General features: G+C 44.6%; 1 protein-coding gene across 1 annotated transcript in view; it reads right to left on the reverse strand.

The window, feature by feature from the left end:
• The window catches only part of LOC126100621 (sodium-coupled monocarboxylate transporter 1-like), a 206,607-nt gene that overhangs the window by 125,814 nt on the left and 62,808 nt on the right, over positions 1-17,985 (reverse strand). The window contains exons 4-5 of the mRNA XM_049911247.1: positions 14,400-14,465; positions 5,326-5,377 (exon numbers count right to left, since the gene is read on the reverse strand). Coding sequence (XP_049767204.1) covers positions 5,326-5,377; positions 14,400-14,465 — 118 coding nt within the window. The remainder of the gene's footprint in view (positions 1-5,325; positions 5,378-14,399; positions 14,466-17,985) is intronic.

Below are 17,985 nucleotides of genomic sequence, written 5' to 3' on the forward strand. Positions count from 1 at the left end.
AGGTATTAATGAAGAAGGTATTATAGTTGTTTTCTAGTAAACCTGAGTGTTACAGTTGACTACTAGTAAACCTGTGCTTGTGCACCACTTCAGTCTGGTGTCACAAATAAGTTCGGAATTGGAAAAGATCTTAAACAAACTTCGACCAACACTTTTGTTGCATTAAGGTCACATTTTATTTTACTCTGTCTGATATGACAGTAAAAAGATTGTGTAAGCATTATAGTGATTTATGACAACGGTTCCAGTGAATTCTAGAGGTTGGTGGATGTACTCAGATGTAGACATCAAGTACTGCACCACCCATATACAAGATCTTCTCATGTTGTATATATCGCCTTAGCATCTTTCTTTATTTTACTATCAACAAATTTGAAAAAAAAGGCCATTGAAGTGTAGCTATTATACGCTAACATCTAAAGGACGATACTGAATATTTAATTCCAAATTTTACATTTATAAGAAATAACACTGTATGTTTTCAAGACATAATGTTATTTTAAATGTGCGATTTAAAATGTTACACAAACTGTCTCAAAAACAATTTTACTGAGGTCAGAGAGATGATGTGGTACATCTATTGAAATTTATCAATTATCAGACACAACCATGTATACAACGGTATACTTACTTATCTGCGAAAATGTTATGCTACCCAAGTCCCCATTATGGTGTCAAGTGATTAGTATACGCTGAGGCATCAGCACAACATGTTGTAAGTTTCAATTGTTTGGTATTTTATTTTTGACATGCAAGGGTTCCCTGCAACTTTTTATTTCAATGTCACACAACATCATGATTGGACTTTCTGTGTTGTAAAAAGCGTCTACATCTAATAACGTCACGAGGTACTTTTAATGTTGCTGTAGAGTATACGGGCATTATATGAAATCGTTTATGTTGGAGCCACCTTCAGCTGGGATGTATGTTTCTGTAACTGTCAGATCCAAAGATAACAGCATAGGTCTGTTGAAACTGGTAATATAAATAAAAATAATGACAACCGATCTTGGCAAGCTTGATTCTTTAAAAATAATACAGCATTTAGATCGTCCACAACGAATGACGCAATGTGAGACGTAAACATCAATGCTGTAAATTGAAAATTTTGTGTCATTCGGACACAGAGGCCATCACAATTAGACGGAATATCCTAGCACACCTGAAATCAGACTCAAATTCTCCACTTATCCACACACTGCTAATGTAGAGGCGTTTCCCATTGTCCTGATTACTCGCGGCATTGCCGAATCCCGGAGGGATTCGAGCATGGTATGTCTTCGCAATGAAGTGATCATTGATCGTCCTTGCCTTAATTATACAGGGTGGTCCATTGATAGAAACCGGGCCAAATATCTCACGCAATATGCATCAAACGAAAAAACTACGAAGAACGAATCTCGTCTAGCTTGAAGGGGGAAACCACATGGCGCAATGGTTGGCCCGCTAGATGGAGCTGCCATAGGTCAAACGAATATCAACTGCGTTTTTTTAAATAGGAATCCCCATTTTTATTACATATTCATGTAGTACATGATGAAACATGAATATTTTAGTTGGACTACTTTTTTCGCAAATAGTCACAAACTTATAAGTACGAGGTATCACGTAACATTCCGCCAGTGCGGACGGTATTTGTTTCGTGATATATTACCCGTGTTAAAATGGACCGTTTACCAATTGCGGAAAAGGTCGATATCGTGTTGATGTATGGCTATTGTGATCAAAATGCACAACGGGCGTGTGCTATGTACCCTGCTCGGTATTCTGGACGACATCATCCAAGTGTCCGGACCGTTCGCCAGATAGTTACGTTATTTAAGGAAACAGGAAGTGTTCAGCCGCATGTGAAACGTCAACCACGACCTGCAACAAATGATGATGCCCAAGTAGGTGTTTTAGCTGCTGTCGCGGATAATCTGCACGTCAGTAGCAGACAAACTGCGCGAGAATCCGGAATCTCAAAAACGTCGGTGTTGAGAATGCTACATCAACATCGATTGCACCCGTACCACATTCCTATGCACCACGAATTGCATGGCGACGACTTTGAACAGCGTGTACAGTTCTGCCACTGGGCACAAGAGAAATTACGGGACGATGAGAGATTTTTTGCACGCGTTATAGTTAGCGACGAAGCGTCATTTACCAACAGCGGTAACGTAAACTGGTATAATATGCACTATTGGGCAGCGGAAAATCCACGATGGCTGCGACAAGCGGAATATCAGTGACCTTGGCGGGTTAATGTATGGTGCGGCATTATGGGAGGCAGGATAATTTGCCCCCATTTTATCGATGGCAATCTAAATGGTGTAATTTATGCTGATTTCCTACGTAATGCTCTACCGATGTTACTAAAATATGTTTCACTGCATGGCGATGTACCTCCAACATTATGGATGTCCGTCACATAGCTGACGTGCGGTTGAAGCGATATTGAATAGCATATTTCATGACAGGTGGATTGGTCGTTGAAGCACCATACCATGGACTGCACGTTCACCGGAGCTGACGTCCCCGGATTTCATTCTGTGGGGAAAGTTGAAGGATATTTGCTACCGTGATTCATCGACAACGCCTGACAACATGCGTCAGCGCATTGTCAAATGGCTCTGAGCACCATGGGACTTAACTTCTGAGGTCATCAGTCCTCTAGAATGTAGAACTACTTAAACCTAACTAACCTAAGGACATCAGACACATCCATGCCCGAGGCAGGATTCGAACCTGCGACCGTAGCGGTCGCGCGGTTTCGGACTGTAGCGCCTAGAACCGCTCGGCCACTTCGGCCGGCTCAGCGCATTGTCAAAGCATGTACGAACATTACGGAAGGCGAACTACTCGCTGTTGAGAGGAATCTCGTTACAAGTATTGCCAAATGCATTGAGGTTAACGGACATCACTTTGAGCATTTATTCCGTTAATGTGGTATTTATAGGTAATGACTCTGTAACAGCATTCGTTCCGAGAAATTATAAGTTCACAAAGGAACATGTATGACATTGGAACAACTGAAATAAAATGTTCAAGCGTATCTTTTTTTTTTCTTTATTGAATTTCAATTCCCCGCGAAGGGGGCGGGCTGGCAGCAGCTTAGTACGCTGCTCTACAGCCTATAGACTTTAAAAAAACGGAAGAAGAAAAGAAACAAGAAAAACAGGCGATAAAACGGTGACTTAAAGTGTAAAATGGTCGAAAAATGCGGAAAGTTAAAACAGAAAGCAAAAGGGGTTGGCAATGTTAATAAAAGATACAGGAATCAGAGAAGTATCAGAGTACACACACAATTAAAAAACATGGCGACAATCTGGTTTCTGTTCGCAAGAGATAAAAAGCACACCCAGCGACAGTATGATGGCCGTTCGCAACACTTCCCAAAAAACACAACACGGAACACTCAGTGTAAAACACTCACTGTAAAACACTACACGAAAATGGCGGCACTAAGATGACATTCCCGAGCCAAAGGCAGATGGGGGGAGGGGGGGCGGGGTTCAAGCGTACCTACGTTCAGTATTTTAATTTAAAAAACCTACCTGTTACCAACTGTTCGTCTAAAACTGTGAGCCATATGTTTGTGACTATTACAGTGCCATCTACCATAAACCGAAGAAAGTGGTCCAACTAAAAAATTCATATTTCTTTACGTAGTACGAATATGTAATAAAAATGGGGGTTCCTATTTAAAAAAAAACTCAGTTGATAGCCGTTTGACCTATGGCAGCGCCATTTAGCGGGCCAACCATAGCGCCATCTGGTTTCCCACTTCAAGCTAGACGAGTCTCGTTCTTTGTAGTTTTTTCGTTTGACGCTTATTTCGTGAGATATTTGGCCCGGTCACGATCAATGGACCACCCTGTATATGTGGGTCTGTTCTTTCGGCGAAGTGCCATGAGTAGTGAGGAACATTAGCACGGGCACAACATCCGTACTGCGCGGACTTTGTGTATGACAGAAGGTGTACTAGGGTGGTATGCAGCCGTGTGGGGGTAGCACTGTGGTCAGCGCATCTGCCGACTAAGTAGGAAACCCGTGTCCTAATACGGGCCAGCCAAAATATTTAACTTCCCCCTCAATTTAATCGATTCCCATTGGCAGCTAAAGTCATTAATTCCTTTACGTCTTGATTCATAGTGGCTGCAGGGTCGAAATTTTGTCTGTTCTTTCGGACATGTAACGCACTGTCAGTGCGTGTTTCGGGTTTCCAGACGATAGGGTTGTGCTACGGTACGGATAACAGATGCATCACAGGGTGGGAGTGAAAAGGCATGGTAACTGGAAACGCACTCGAAAGCCGACGTACACAGGAAAGTTGGAGAGTTGTCGAAAAAAGTCTAAATTTCAGACAAGCTCTATCCTGAAGTTTTGGCGATATGTGTACCAAATGCAATGTGGAAACCAGCTACAGTGAGATGATGTCAAGAATTTGAAGAAGGTCGCAAAAACTTTGGTGATCACGATCGAGAAGGACGCCATCGAGTTCGACTACAGACGACAATGTCGGGCAATTGTTTGTGGATGATCAGGAGGGGGGGGGGGTTGGGGTGGGGTGGGGGGGATGATGGAGAGAGAGGGAGACTTCCCAAAGATGCGGCCTTTCACACACTGGTTATTGAATGGCTCTGTGACCAAGGAGCGGATTTCTATCGTCGAGGGATTGAAAGATTGATAGAAAATTCCGATCATTGTTTTCTGGACTTAGGAAAATGTTTGAAAATAGTCTTACTCATATGTTGAAGTGTAGTGCAGCGTTGAAAAAAGTTACTTCGCCTGCCTTGAGAATGTGTAACTGACTTGTAATCCGACATAGTTGTTGGCTCAATGTCACTGCATGGAAGGCAATGTACAATGTTGTGTTTCATAATTAGGCTTCAACAGACCATAGAGGGTAAGTTTCTATTCTCATTATTGAGTAAAGTAGTTAATGTTCAAATGTTCAAACGTGTGTGAAATCTTATGGGACTTAACTGCTAAGGGCATCAGTCCCGAAGCTTACACACTGCCTAACCTAAATTATCCTAAGGACAAACACACACATCCACGCCCGTGGGAGGCCTCGAACCTCCGCCGGGACCAGCCGCACAGTCCCTGACTGCAGCGCCTTATACCGCTCAGCTAATCACGAGCGGCAAACTAGTTAATCAGTGAATCTTTATGGCAAATATGCGTTAGAATTCAGGAATGAATTTGGATCCAGCAAATACTGTGTTCGATCTCAGTTTTCGATTAAGAAACAATTTCGAGGCATTAGTAATGTTTAGAACTGTCCAGAAGACGCTCCGACATTTTCTGTACAAGTAAAACACATGAATTTCTGTTTACCTTGGTTAAATGCGAGTGCTGGAATGTAGATGACAATGGGAATCCATGTTATCTGAAATAAAAATGAAAAATAAATTTATGTGGATGATTTTCAGTCTACGTCACAATGCACTGCTAAAGTATGTAAAACAACTTATTACGGCATAAACAGTAATACTAAACCTCGAAAGCTATGGACTGTACAATAATTGTAAAAGCAGACTCTTAAGCTAGTAACGAAAGCTTCTGGAAAATACCACCTTTAGTGCAGCTAATCCGTTAATAAATTTGAATAGTAAGTAGTTTCTGTGAACATCGTTGCTGAGTAAAACTATAAATTAGTAGTTACCATGACATTTCAAATCCGGTGCACTATCAAGATGAAAGACCTGCAGGTATGTCAGCTGCATATAAACACAAATTTACTTACTAAGTGGAAGGGCACATTTCAGTTGTGCCGACTACAACTGCGCCATAGACATCGACAGTACCTGGTCAGATGTTTCGAAATCAATGTGCTGACTGCGAATTCCTTGTTATCGCTGTATTAGGTATACTTATAAGTCTGCTACCCAATAGAGATATATGAAAATCTATACCTTACCAGGACTCGCACCAACATTTCCCGTTTATCGCGAGGGACGCGTTTTCACTTTAGCTACCTGTGCACGCTCTCCGGACCGTTTCAAACCTCCATATGTCGCACTGGATGCATCTTTATATCGCATTCCTCTAGATTTATCACAAAATTACTTGGGTTCCTGCAGTATGGAGAAAAAGACAACGACGCTTAGCGGTCAATGTTTTATTCCCTGGTACCTGCCTAGGCTTCGGATACTGGTTGATGCGTAAGGTCGTAGCGTTTTCCGGCAGTTTAATAAACTCAAGAGATGCACGTACCACAGGTATTAGTCATCAATAATCTATTTTCATTCACTATGTACAAAAGTCTGGCAACGCTGGGTAACTTTTCGATTCCGCAACTGTAGAAACCACGTGGCTTTGAGGCGAAAAACGCGTCGAGGCATATCAGAGTGCATTTCCGACCGAGAATGTCCTTGAAGGCTGTCCAATAGAGAGCGGAAAAGCTGAAAATCTGAGGGCGCAAGATCAGGTGAATGAGGTGGTTGCGGAATGATCTTCCAGCCCTACTACTGTATAGTGTTTTTTTACGTCTAGCAGAATGCGGCTGGGCATTGTCGTGGAGTAGTATCACTTCACGCAGTCTTTCTGGTCGTTGACCTTGGACTGCGTCTGCAACGCGTCTCAGTTGTCGACAATAAATGTCAGCAGTGATGATTTTTTTATAATTCTGGCTTGGAGCATGCGGTACTCATGCACCCAATTTTTGAACTTCCTCATTGCATTGAAATGTTGCACGATTTTGGAACGTTATATTCCATCACATCTGCTACGTATCCCATACAACATACGTGGACAATTGTGGATTAATGCGTTTAAGGGATCTTCATCAAACACCGAAGGTCTTTTCGAAAATGGTGAGTCACTAATGTCAAAACGATCCTCCTTAAAACGAGAAAATTATTCACTTGCTGTGCTCTGACCAATGGTTTTATACCCTCTACTAAACTCAAACAGAATAACACGTCGGAAATACTCTGATTTCTCCACTTGGCACTCTATTTAGTAGAGTCTAGAGCTCTACTCAGTATCTCTAAATCACGAAATAAAAATATGTAAATTCCAGTAGCAAGAGTGAACTACAAGTAAAAAATGATAATCGATAAGTAAACCCATAGCAACCTCAATATTAACAAGTAAAACATGTGGGTGCCTGGAATCTTAATGTTGTCGAGTAATCCTCACGGAACTAGCGCAAAAGACACAGTTAGATTGGCCGTTAAACGTAGTGCCAATATGGACCGTAGAATGACTTCCTGGGACGCGGGCTACGAACATCATCTAGAGCTAGCAGTGAGCCTGGTTTCTTACACACCTTCGGGAGGTCAAATTGCACTTCTGTCGTCAATAGCACCATAAAGACCTATAGCAAGGCTCCATGTTACATCAGTGGTCCTGTACGTTAAATCCTCAGACGTTTAAGGAAAGCTGCTTGTTTTCAGTAAAAACTTTTTTAAGCATCTGGTTCCCCATCAAATGCGGAAATTCCATTAATACGTATCTTGATGATCACTGGGAAGTGCAAGCGATCCACGAAATCATCCGTTCACCCTCATGTACAGCGTGATTCAGCAGACCGGACCTATGGACTTTCTGCAATCCACAAGGCCTTCAAATACTACATGCAAGATTTTCATATCCTCCCGCTCGTTACCAATAAAGTAGTATTCTTTGGCTTAAGGCCGTTTTCGAATTATTCCAGAAAAGCATACAAAATTGATCTTCAAACGCGTTTTTGTTGAATAATTCGCAAACCGGGGCCTCCAACGAAAATGTGTCTCAGTACCAAATTTAACTACATAAAATTTTCTACAAAAACGTTTGTTCATTTTTCTGTAGATAATATGAGAACCTCGCACGTGGTTTTTGAAGGCATTGTGCATTATATAAATCCTGTAGGTAGTGGCAGCTGACTCACTTTATATGTTACATAAAATATCTGAGCATCAGGAATAGCTCGATTGATAGCTGACATCTAAAAGTTTGTGGAACTGTAGTCATATAAGACATGGTATCTCCCTCCTTACACATAATCGAGCGACACCATTTTAATTTATGCATCCCTGGATGTAATGTTAGCTTCAGATACGCATTTAAACAGTAGTCCAGTACGTAAAATCTTCCTGTAGAAATGCTGGTTCATGTTACAAAAAGGTAGTGTCGCAGTGTTTTGAAACTGACAATGTCTGTGGATGAATAAGGCAGCATGCATAGTAACAATGTATTAATGGGATTTAGTTGTGAAGTCCTAACTGCAATCAGCGCCTAAAGGCTGTAAACCCTACCTCTATACTTAATAGGTCTATGTTTCAAAATCTATGTCCCGAGTATGTAGGTTCGAATTCAGCAATATATGCCGCTGTTGTCACTTTATAGACAACATTGGATGTCGCTTCTCGTAACCAGGACTTTAAATTTTCCACTTCTTTGGAACAGCTTTAGTTTAAAAAGATTTTGTTCGAGGGCTATTTTCTTAACCTTCGATCGGTCACGAAATTGAAACCACACTGAAAAACATAGAGGGTCTTTGAGATGATGTATTGCTCAGTGTCTTCAATACGCCCACTTATCGCGCCATGTCGCACTTTTCAGCTCTGAGCGCACGCTGATCACGTAAAGATGCTTGGAGCAATAGTGTCTCCCGTCAAGTGTGAGGTGCCTGATGAGATGCGGCCTACATAACGCAACTCTAGTCTTTCATGTCAGTTCTCCGCCGCATACTACAAGGAAACGAATCGTTTTCCATTGGAAACGTCTGATACCCCATGACACCACCTTGACTTGGTTCCTTTGATTTTCATCTCTGCTATCATGAGCCGCTCTAATGAAGACAACATTTTAGCAAAGACGACGAGCTGCAGACCAGGCAGAGAACTGGCGGAAATCACTTACGGCTAGTTTGTTCGACGAGGCTACTGGAAAGTTCGTAACACGCTATGACAGACGTGTAATAAGTCTGAGGGTGGCTATGTAGGTGTTACTAAATGCTGCAAATAAAATATTTTTGATTTTCACTGTGGTTTCTGTTATGCTGGGGCCAAGGTAGCTCCTGAGGGCGGGCAACCCATATTACACCACAGAGGACGAGGTTGTCTATGTCCAAGGCGTACCAAAAGCACCCTTGTAAACACCGGCTATTTACATACAAGATAATGGAAACAGACATCCCGAGCACTACTTTCTGCAGGGGGAGCTCGAGTCACGGCCTGCAGGAAGTATCATTACGCCAAAACCTGATTGGCTGGAGACAGTTATTTAGGGCCTAGAACCAGCCCCGAAGTTTAGTTCACTCCAGCTGCCGATCTCGTGTTCTTCGACCGCTGAAGATTACGTCTTCGTCCCTGAATGGGACTCTTACTAGTGCGTATGTGTGTTACCACGAACCTTTGTGGAAAATTAGAAATGAACTTTTGTCTGCCTCAATTACGAGACTTTTACTGGCATCCTTATTTTACCTTTAGTTTGTCGTTCAGTCATCAACCGTATGAACTTACATCAATAAAAGTTGTGTATGTGAAAAATCGCGAATTGTTAGTCACAAGACAAGTGGCGACGAATTGGTGCCTGCGTGTGTCTTCCTCATGTCGGACCTTGTACTTCAGCAGCTGGTCCAAAGTTTGCACGACTTACTACAAGGTTTTCAACAGTTTTGCAAGAAATCTCAGGGTACACGGAACTCTTGCAAAACCGCCCGGTTCCACTGCCCCGCCGTTTCCCGCTTTCAACGAGGATGCTGAAGACTTGGAAACATGCGAGAAGCGGCCCCAGCAGCATTTTCAGATCCACCAGGTTGTCCAAGAGGCTGCTCGTCGTTCCTACATTTTGTCCTTGAACCAGTCTAAAGAGTATGTTCTCTTGACGAAATCAAACCTCCGGAGTCTTTGACTTTCTCCCAGATTTGTGAGATTCTCGCGGCTTACTACCGACGACAGTTCCACGTGTCGGGTGCCCGTGTCGAATTTCACCAGTGTCACAAGAAGGTTGGCCAATCCTATCGCCAGTAGGCAGCGGAACTGCAAGGTCTCAGCCAGAAATGTCACTTCAAAACACGAAAATCCTACGCGGACGAGGTGGTCCACGACCATCTCATCCAGCCTGTCCCTGACGCGGCTTTCCGGCGCAACGCCCTCAGACTCCTACTCTGGACCAGATCATTGATCTAGCATTCAAGTACGAAGTCTCTATGGAGGACGACAAGCATTCGGAATCCTGGGCGGAAGTGGCGGCACTCTGCAACTACACAACGCCTTGGAACCCGTCACATCGATGGCGGAGGTCGAAAACATTGCCGCCGACCGTTCCGATGACCGGCGCCGAGCGTCCTGTTCTGCACAATGTCGACAGGCAGCCACCCTGTCCAGGACGTCGCGCCGTCGAACGGCTCCGCGGTTCCGACGCAGACCGTCGGTACACGAAGTCCCCCGCGCCCTAGCCAGAGCCGCCAGCCACTCCGGCAGCCGTCCTGCACGTGATACTTTAAGAACCATGCACAGAAAGACTGCCCTGACAGGTGGGCGTATTGTGCAGTGTGTACCCGTAACGGACATGTCAGATCGGCCTGCCGATCTCTCCAGCCACCTCCTCATCTGGCCAATGACCGTCGGGGGACTATACCTATGGATAACAACCAGGTGCAGTATTCGGGATCTTTCGACGTTCAGGTCAACGGTCGGCAGTTTCAGATGCAGGTGGATACCGGAGCAGCGGTCTCACTGAGCCAACCGGAGTGTCCAAGCGGTTCTAGGCGCTCCAGTCTGGTTCGGATCCTGCCTCGGGCATGGATGTGTGTGACGTCCTTAGGTTAGTTAGGTTTAATTAGTTCTAAGTTCGATTGGACTGATGACCTCAGAAGTTAAGTCCCATAGTGGTCAGAGCCATTTGAACCATTTGGTCTCACTGATCAACTATTTCTATTATGCACAGATTGGGGCGCCCCCACAGGCGCCAACATCTCGGCGCTCCCTCACTTCTAATAAGCAAGCGAGCGCCCTCTTGGGACAGTTCACAGTTTGCCAGGAAGTTATCTTCCTTGTGGTCAACAATGCGGCCACCGCGTATCTGTTAGGGGCGGATACCTACTGGGCCTTTGACTACGCCATTGACGACAATGTTCATTTGGTGTCTTCCCATGTTTCGTTCTTGGCAGTCGATACCTTGTGCACGGAATTCCAGGACTGAAGATTTTCGTTGCAGCTGAAACCGTCTGCAGGCCCAAAGTACTTCTAGGCCCAGCAGGTTCCCCACATCAGCAGTCACTTCAACAAGAAATGGACCATCTCAACGGAGGGAGTCATCACTCTGGTCCATTACAGTTTGTGGTCGACACCCTTGGTCGTCCTCAAGAGACCAGATGGGCGTCTTCGAGTTTGTTGCGACTTCATGGCTACGCTTAACCCTCAGCTACCGGTTGAGGACTATCCCCTCCTGTGTCCTGAGGACCTGTTCTCCAAGCTTGCAGGGGGGCAATTCTTTTCGAAGCTCGATCTTGCAGAGGCATACCTCCAAATACCTTTAGATGAGCCCTCTACTCACTCGCCCGTCGTCAACAAACAGTTTGTGCTGTTCCAGTTGAACTGCTTCATGTATGGCATCGCTACTGCACCGGCTATCTTTCAGCGTTACTTGGAACGGTTCTTGCACAATGTGCCAGTTTGTATTAACTACCTCGATGACATCGTCATCACTGGCCGTACCATGAATGAACATCTCAGTCACCTGCGACAATTGTTCCTGCGCCTGCGGACTGTATGCCTAAAATGCAACCTTGCTAAATGCTCCTTTTTCCAACCTGCTATCTCCTACCTGGGTCACACCATTTCCCGCGATGGCATATCGCATAACGGCCCTTCCTTGTCCGTGCGATGTACACAAATTGCAGTCTTTCCTGGGTAAAATTGCTTACTATAGAAGATTCATTCCCTCTGCTGCCCACATTGCGGCGCCCCTCCATCACCTATGCTGAAAGAACGTGCCTTTTCATTGGTCCACGGCTTGTGAATTGGCTTTCCAAACCTTAAAGTGGAGGTTGTACTCTGTGGCGTGTCTCATGCCATATAACCCCTCTCTTCCTCTCTTGTTGGCTGTGGACACCTCAGACTGTGGTGTTGGGGGTGCTCTTTTGTACCATCTACCAGATGGATCAGAACGCCTGGTGGCATACATATTTAAATCCCTTACAGAGCCCAATGCAAATATTCCCAAATCGAGAAGGAGGCCCTAGCCATCGTCTATGCCTGTACCAAATTCCTCCCATACCTTTACAGTATGTGTTTTCGCTTAATCACTGACCATAAGCCCTCCATGGTCATATTTTCCGCCAGCCAGGATGGCCAAGCGGTTAAAGGCGCTACAGTCTGGAACCGCGCGACCGCTATGGTCGCAGGTTCGAATCCTGCCTCGGGCATGGATGCTTGTGATGTCCTTAGGTTAGTTAGGTTTAAGTAGTTCTAAGTTCTAGGAGACTGATGACCTTAGAAGTTAAGTCCCATAGTGCTCAGAGCCATTTGAACCATTTTTTCTTATTTTCCCTGTCAGACCAGTTACCCACGAAGATTTCCCATTCCCTGCAGAGATGGGCCCCATTCTTTTCACGTTTTAGGTACACCATCCATTTCCAGCCTATATCCCAGCCTGCCTACACTGATGCCTTGTCTCGGTTCCCCTCTGGCCAGGATTCGGCATTCGATTCGTTGGACCTCCAAATTTTCCAGTTTGATGACGACATATAGGTTGCGTAGTCTGCATTCCCAGTCACAGCTGGGAGGTTGGCTGTACCGACGACCGCAGATCTGCTCCTCCAACTCGAGTGCCGCTATGTTCTCCTCGGCTGTCTGACGCTTCCTCCGCCTCGCGCCCAGGCTGACATCCGATTTTCCTTCTGCATCCGCCACCAACTGGCGGCCGTCAACGGGGTGCTCCTCTATGCATAAAATGACGCCAATCCATGAGTCATTGTACCAACTTCCCTGGGATCCCAGATTCTCCTAATCTTACATCAAGGTTAATGGGGAATTGCCTGGAAGAAAACCCTCTAACGTCCCCATGTCTTCTGGGTTGGCTTGACAGTGGGTGTGGAGCACATGGTCCAGGGCTGTCAGAAGTGTACTCAGGCCCTTCCCACACCGGTCCATTCTTTCCAATCATGGCCGGCCACTACTCTCACATGGGAACACATCCATGTGGATTTTGTAGGGCCCTTCCTCGGGGCTTACAGGTTACTCATCATGGGTGCCTACTGCCACTTCCCTTTCATTATCCGATGCTCCTCTATCACCACAGAGAATACCATCATGGCCCTGTCGAAAATATTTTCCACTGAAGGCCTTCCCATCACCTTGGTATCACACAATGGCCTACAATTTCGCAGTCAAGAGTTCACCAAATTCTGCCACGATAATAGTATCCACCACGTCTTTACCCCTCCTTTCCATCCCCACTCCGATGGAGATGTGGAGTGGCTTGTTCACACTTTTAAATCTCAGATGATGAAGTACACGGCGGACCGTTCTCTGGAAGAAGCTCTAATGTAAATATCAGAATCTACAGGGCCACGCCGGTGGGTGACAAGAGTACAGCCAAACTGCTTCATGGTCGCCAGCCTCGGACCCTACTCCATCTCCTCCTGCAGCAGGTTGGACCTTGCGCCCTGCCAGGCGCTTCCCTATATTCATCTGGCTCTAAGTTGTGGGCTCACAGTTTTGGAACCCGGTCCAGCTGGCTTCTGGGGTTTGTTATCCGGACCCATGGTCAACAACTGTTCAACGTACGCCTGGACAACAGGGTGGTTTAGCACCAGCACAACCAACTGTGTCCTCGTTTCCTCGAGCAGCCGCAAGCGCAAACTCCGGCTCCTCTCTCTCCCATCTCCGGTCCCTTCCTTGGGGCCTATGTTTATGCCTTCTCCCCAGCTGATGGATGATCATCCTGGAGATAGCTAGCAGATACCGAATGCTCTGGACTTGGGAGAGCTCTGGGACCTTCCCCTGAACCCACTCCCTGGCCCTTCTATGGCGCCACCTCGTCTGGACGACGTGGACATCCCCATGCTGCTTGCCCAGCCTGACGTCATCTCCACTGAAGATTACGTCTTCGTCTCTGAATTTGACTTTTACTAGTGAGCGTATGTGTGTTACCACGAACCTTTGCAGAAAATTAGAAACGAACTTTTGTTGCCTCAATTAGGAGATTTTAACTGACAATTATTTTACCTTTAGTTTGTTGTTCAATCATAAACCTTGTGAAATTACATCAATAAAAGTTGCGTTTGTGAAAAACTGCGAATTGTCGGTCACAACAGTTTCCGTTTCGCGACTGATCGGAGCTAAAAGAAAAAAAAAAGTAGTCTTCTTATGGTATAACCAAACCGATCTTGCTGACTCAGAAAATGTCAATCATGGTTCAGAAATATATGAGTAAATAAATAACATAAATTGATTATAAATTTTTATACTTACAATGCTCACAATGAAAAGGAATGAACCCAACAGCCTGGCGCTTTTTCCAAATCGCATTTCCAAGTACTGTAAAATAAAAGGAAAAGAGTGTTATGGGCTAGACAAGTTGCTGAAAGTAAGTAGATATTATAACACACAACACTCATATCTACGAGAAAACCGTTAAGATGTATATATGTATAAAAGAGAGTCAATAGCTATCGATTATCGCTGGAACAGGTCATAGTTAGAAGAAAGTAAAATAAAACAAGTTAAAAAAAAACGAAAACACTGAAAATCAAGAGAGACCTTGTGCAGAGAAAAATAAATAAGTCAAAGCGGTTCTACATCAAGTGATACAAGAATGCAATCTCTGCACCATCTAGAACCGTATTTATATTCTTACCATACATATGTAGGGGAACACTAGTAACAGCACGGAGCCTCAATTTCCCTTAAGATTCGCTATACTTGTAAGAAGTGTTGAATTTCTTCGGTACTAGTACATTCAGGATGGCTGGTAGCGGTAAAATGCAGGACATATAAAAATATACAATGATAGATTTATAATACGATAAGAATAAATTAATTTTGTGTTATTAGAATGGATTGCTTGGCCAATCCTCTGTATATCAGTTTCGTATGTAAGGCGGGAACAGAAGCTGCGCTTTGTTACAGTAACATAGTTTAGTGCATGTTTTATTCTTCCTCATTTTGGAAGGCCCAAATTTCTCCTAGTGTCCACACTTCTAGAATATTCTGTGTAATCTTACTTTAACTGGTAGTCGTTAACCATTAGTTTGAGTTTCCTATATTATTAGAAACACAGTAGATGGATATTCTTCTCTTCAGTCTCTTGCAATGTATACAAGTGTTTCACACATAATCTGTAGACTCCGATATTGTGGCATTCATTCTGTACTGTTTTGACACTAGCAAGTCTTTATACTGTAGTTTAATAGTTTCGCAAACATACATTGACATTAGATCTGAGCCTTACGCGGCTCGTGTACGTGCCGTTTATTGCCTGACGTCTCGTCTTTGTGGTACTGCCGTCCCGTTTCTTATTCGATTTAATGGCGCCACTAAGTTGCTAAGTCGCTGTAGTCATGGACTGTGCGGCTGGTCCCGGCGGAGGTTCGAGTCCTCCCTCGGGAATGGGTGTGTGTGTTTGTCCTTAGGATTATTTAGGTTAAGTAGTGTGTAAGCTTAGGGACTGGTGACCTTAGCACTTAAGTCCCATAAGATTCCGCACACATTTGAACTTTTTTTGAACTAACTCGCTGGCTTGCCTGCCTGTGAGTGGGAGCAGCTCCGCTTATCGATAAGAGCACTGTTGTACTATCTTTGGAACGACCGTTAGTACAGGGTGGCGCAGGGAAACGGGAAATTTCGAAATAACGTCATTTCCATGAATAAATTCATAAAACTAATAATTTATTAACGAAAGTGAATGTATTCAGTATGCCATTATTCAGTATGTCTTTACAATCAAAATGTCCAAAAGTGTCTCTTTACTTTTTAAAGATGACATCGGAATGATGTGCTCCCATTCGGCGTTCACACTCTAACAGCCTGTTATGAAAACTCTGAAATGCGCGGTGTAGCAAATCTTGGGGAATGGCAGTGATTTCGTTTTCAATGTTCTCCTTCAGTTCATGGATTGTTGCAGGACGTGCACGGTACACCTTGCCTTTAAGATATCCCCACAGGAAGAAGTCGCTTCGTCTGATATCCATAAGTTACCAAGGAAATTCGCGTTCTCGTTGATTTTAGCCAATATCTGGCTACTATACTCCATACGTGACGCTGGGTCTCGTTCATGTAAGTGTTGCACAATCTGCAACTTATAGGGATGGAAGACTAATTCGTGCAGTATTCTTTGTAAGCTTCGTCGCTTAATCCCTAGCGAAGATTCATGCTGTCGAACGGAGCAGCGAGGACGTCTCTCGATTGCAGCTCTCGCAGCTGCAATGTTCTCTGGGGTACGTACCGTTGGAATGCCACCTGGAGGTTTCTTTTTCAAGGCAGATCCTGTTTCTTCAAAATTACGCATCCACGTTGTAATCGCATGCGCAGATGGGACACGTCCATGACGTCCAAGCTGGTAACGCTGTCGAAATGTTCTCTGCGCGGCAGTCGCACCACCAACATTTTTGTAAAACGCTCTCACAGCTACTGCACGTTCCGCACCACTCCAATTCTCCATGATTACTAAATGGCAATGCGTTCACATAAATTGTGCTAAGTTTCGAACATCTGCCGGCGCTACAGTGCTGCCAACTGTAACGTTCAAAATTTCCCGTTCACCTGTGCCACCCTGTATTTCCGGGTCGTCGTGTGTCAGGAGTTCAGTCGGCACAGAGCAGCAGTGAGGTCCGGACAGCCATGACTTGCCCGACCGTTGCCGACACACCTGACTTGAGTGGGGACGACCTTGGTTGGTCGTTCGTTCGGTCGTCTCATCGGACGACGTGTATTCGGTCGCTGACTGCTTCTGGGTTCTCTGAGTGTGTCGACTTACGTTTCGTCATCTACATCTACATCTACATCCACACTCATCAAGCCACCTGACGGTGTGTGGCGGAGGGTACCTTGAGTACCTCTATCGGTTCTCCCTTCTATTCCAGTCTCGTATTGTTCGTGGAAAGAAGGATTGTCGGTATGCCTCTGTGTGGGGTCTAATCTCTCTGATTTTATCCTCACGGTCTCTTCGCGAGATATACGTAGGAGGGAGCAATATACTGCTTGACTCTTCGGTGAAGGTATGTTCTCGAAACTTTGACAAAAGCACGAACCGAGCTACTGAGCGTCTCTCCTGCAGAGTCTTCCACTGGAGTTTATCTATCATCTCCGTAATGCTTTCGCGATTGCTAAATGATCCTGTAACGAAGCGCGCTGCTCTCCGTTGGATCTTCTCTATATCTTCTATCAACCGTATCTGGTACGGATCCCACACTGCTGAGCAGTATTCAAGCAGTGGGTGAACAAGCGTACTGTAACCTACTTCCTTTGTTTTCGGATTGCATTTCCTTAGGATTCTTCCAATGAATCTCAGTCTGGCATCTGCTTCACCGACGATCAACATTATATGATCATTCCATTTTAGATCACTCCTAATGCGTACTCCCAGATAATTTATGGTATTAACTGCTTCCAGTTGCTGACCTGCTATTTTGTAGCTAAATGATAAAGGATCTATCTTTCAGTGTATTCGCAGCACATTACACTTGTCTACATTGAGATTCAATTGCCATTCCCTGCACCATGCGTCAATTCGCTGCAGATCCTCCTGCATTTCAGTACAATTTTGCATTGTTACAACCTCTCGATACACCACAGCATCATCTGCAAAAAGCCTCAGTGAACTTCCGATGTCATCCACCAGGCCATTTATGTATATTGTGAATAGCAACGGTCCTATGACACTCCCCTGCGGCACACCTGAAATCACTCATCACTCTTACTTCGGAAGACTTCTCTCCATTGAGAATGACATGCTTCGTCCTGTTATCTAGGAACTCCTCAATCCAATCACACAATTAGTCTGATAGTCCATATGCTCTTACTTTGTTCATTAAACGACTGTGGGGAACTGTATCGAACG

Source organism: Schistocerca cancellata, chromosome 9, assembly GCF_023864275.1.
Source record: "Schistocerca cancellata isolate TAMUIC-IGC-003103 chromosome 9, iqSchCanc2.1, whole genome shotgun sequence".
Classification (NCBI taxonomy): domain Eukaryota; kingdom Metazoa; phylum Arthropoda; class Insecta; order Orthoptera; family Acrididae; genus Schistocerca; species Schistocerca cancellata.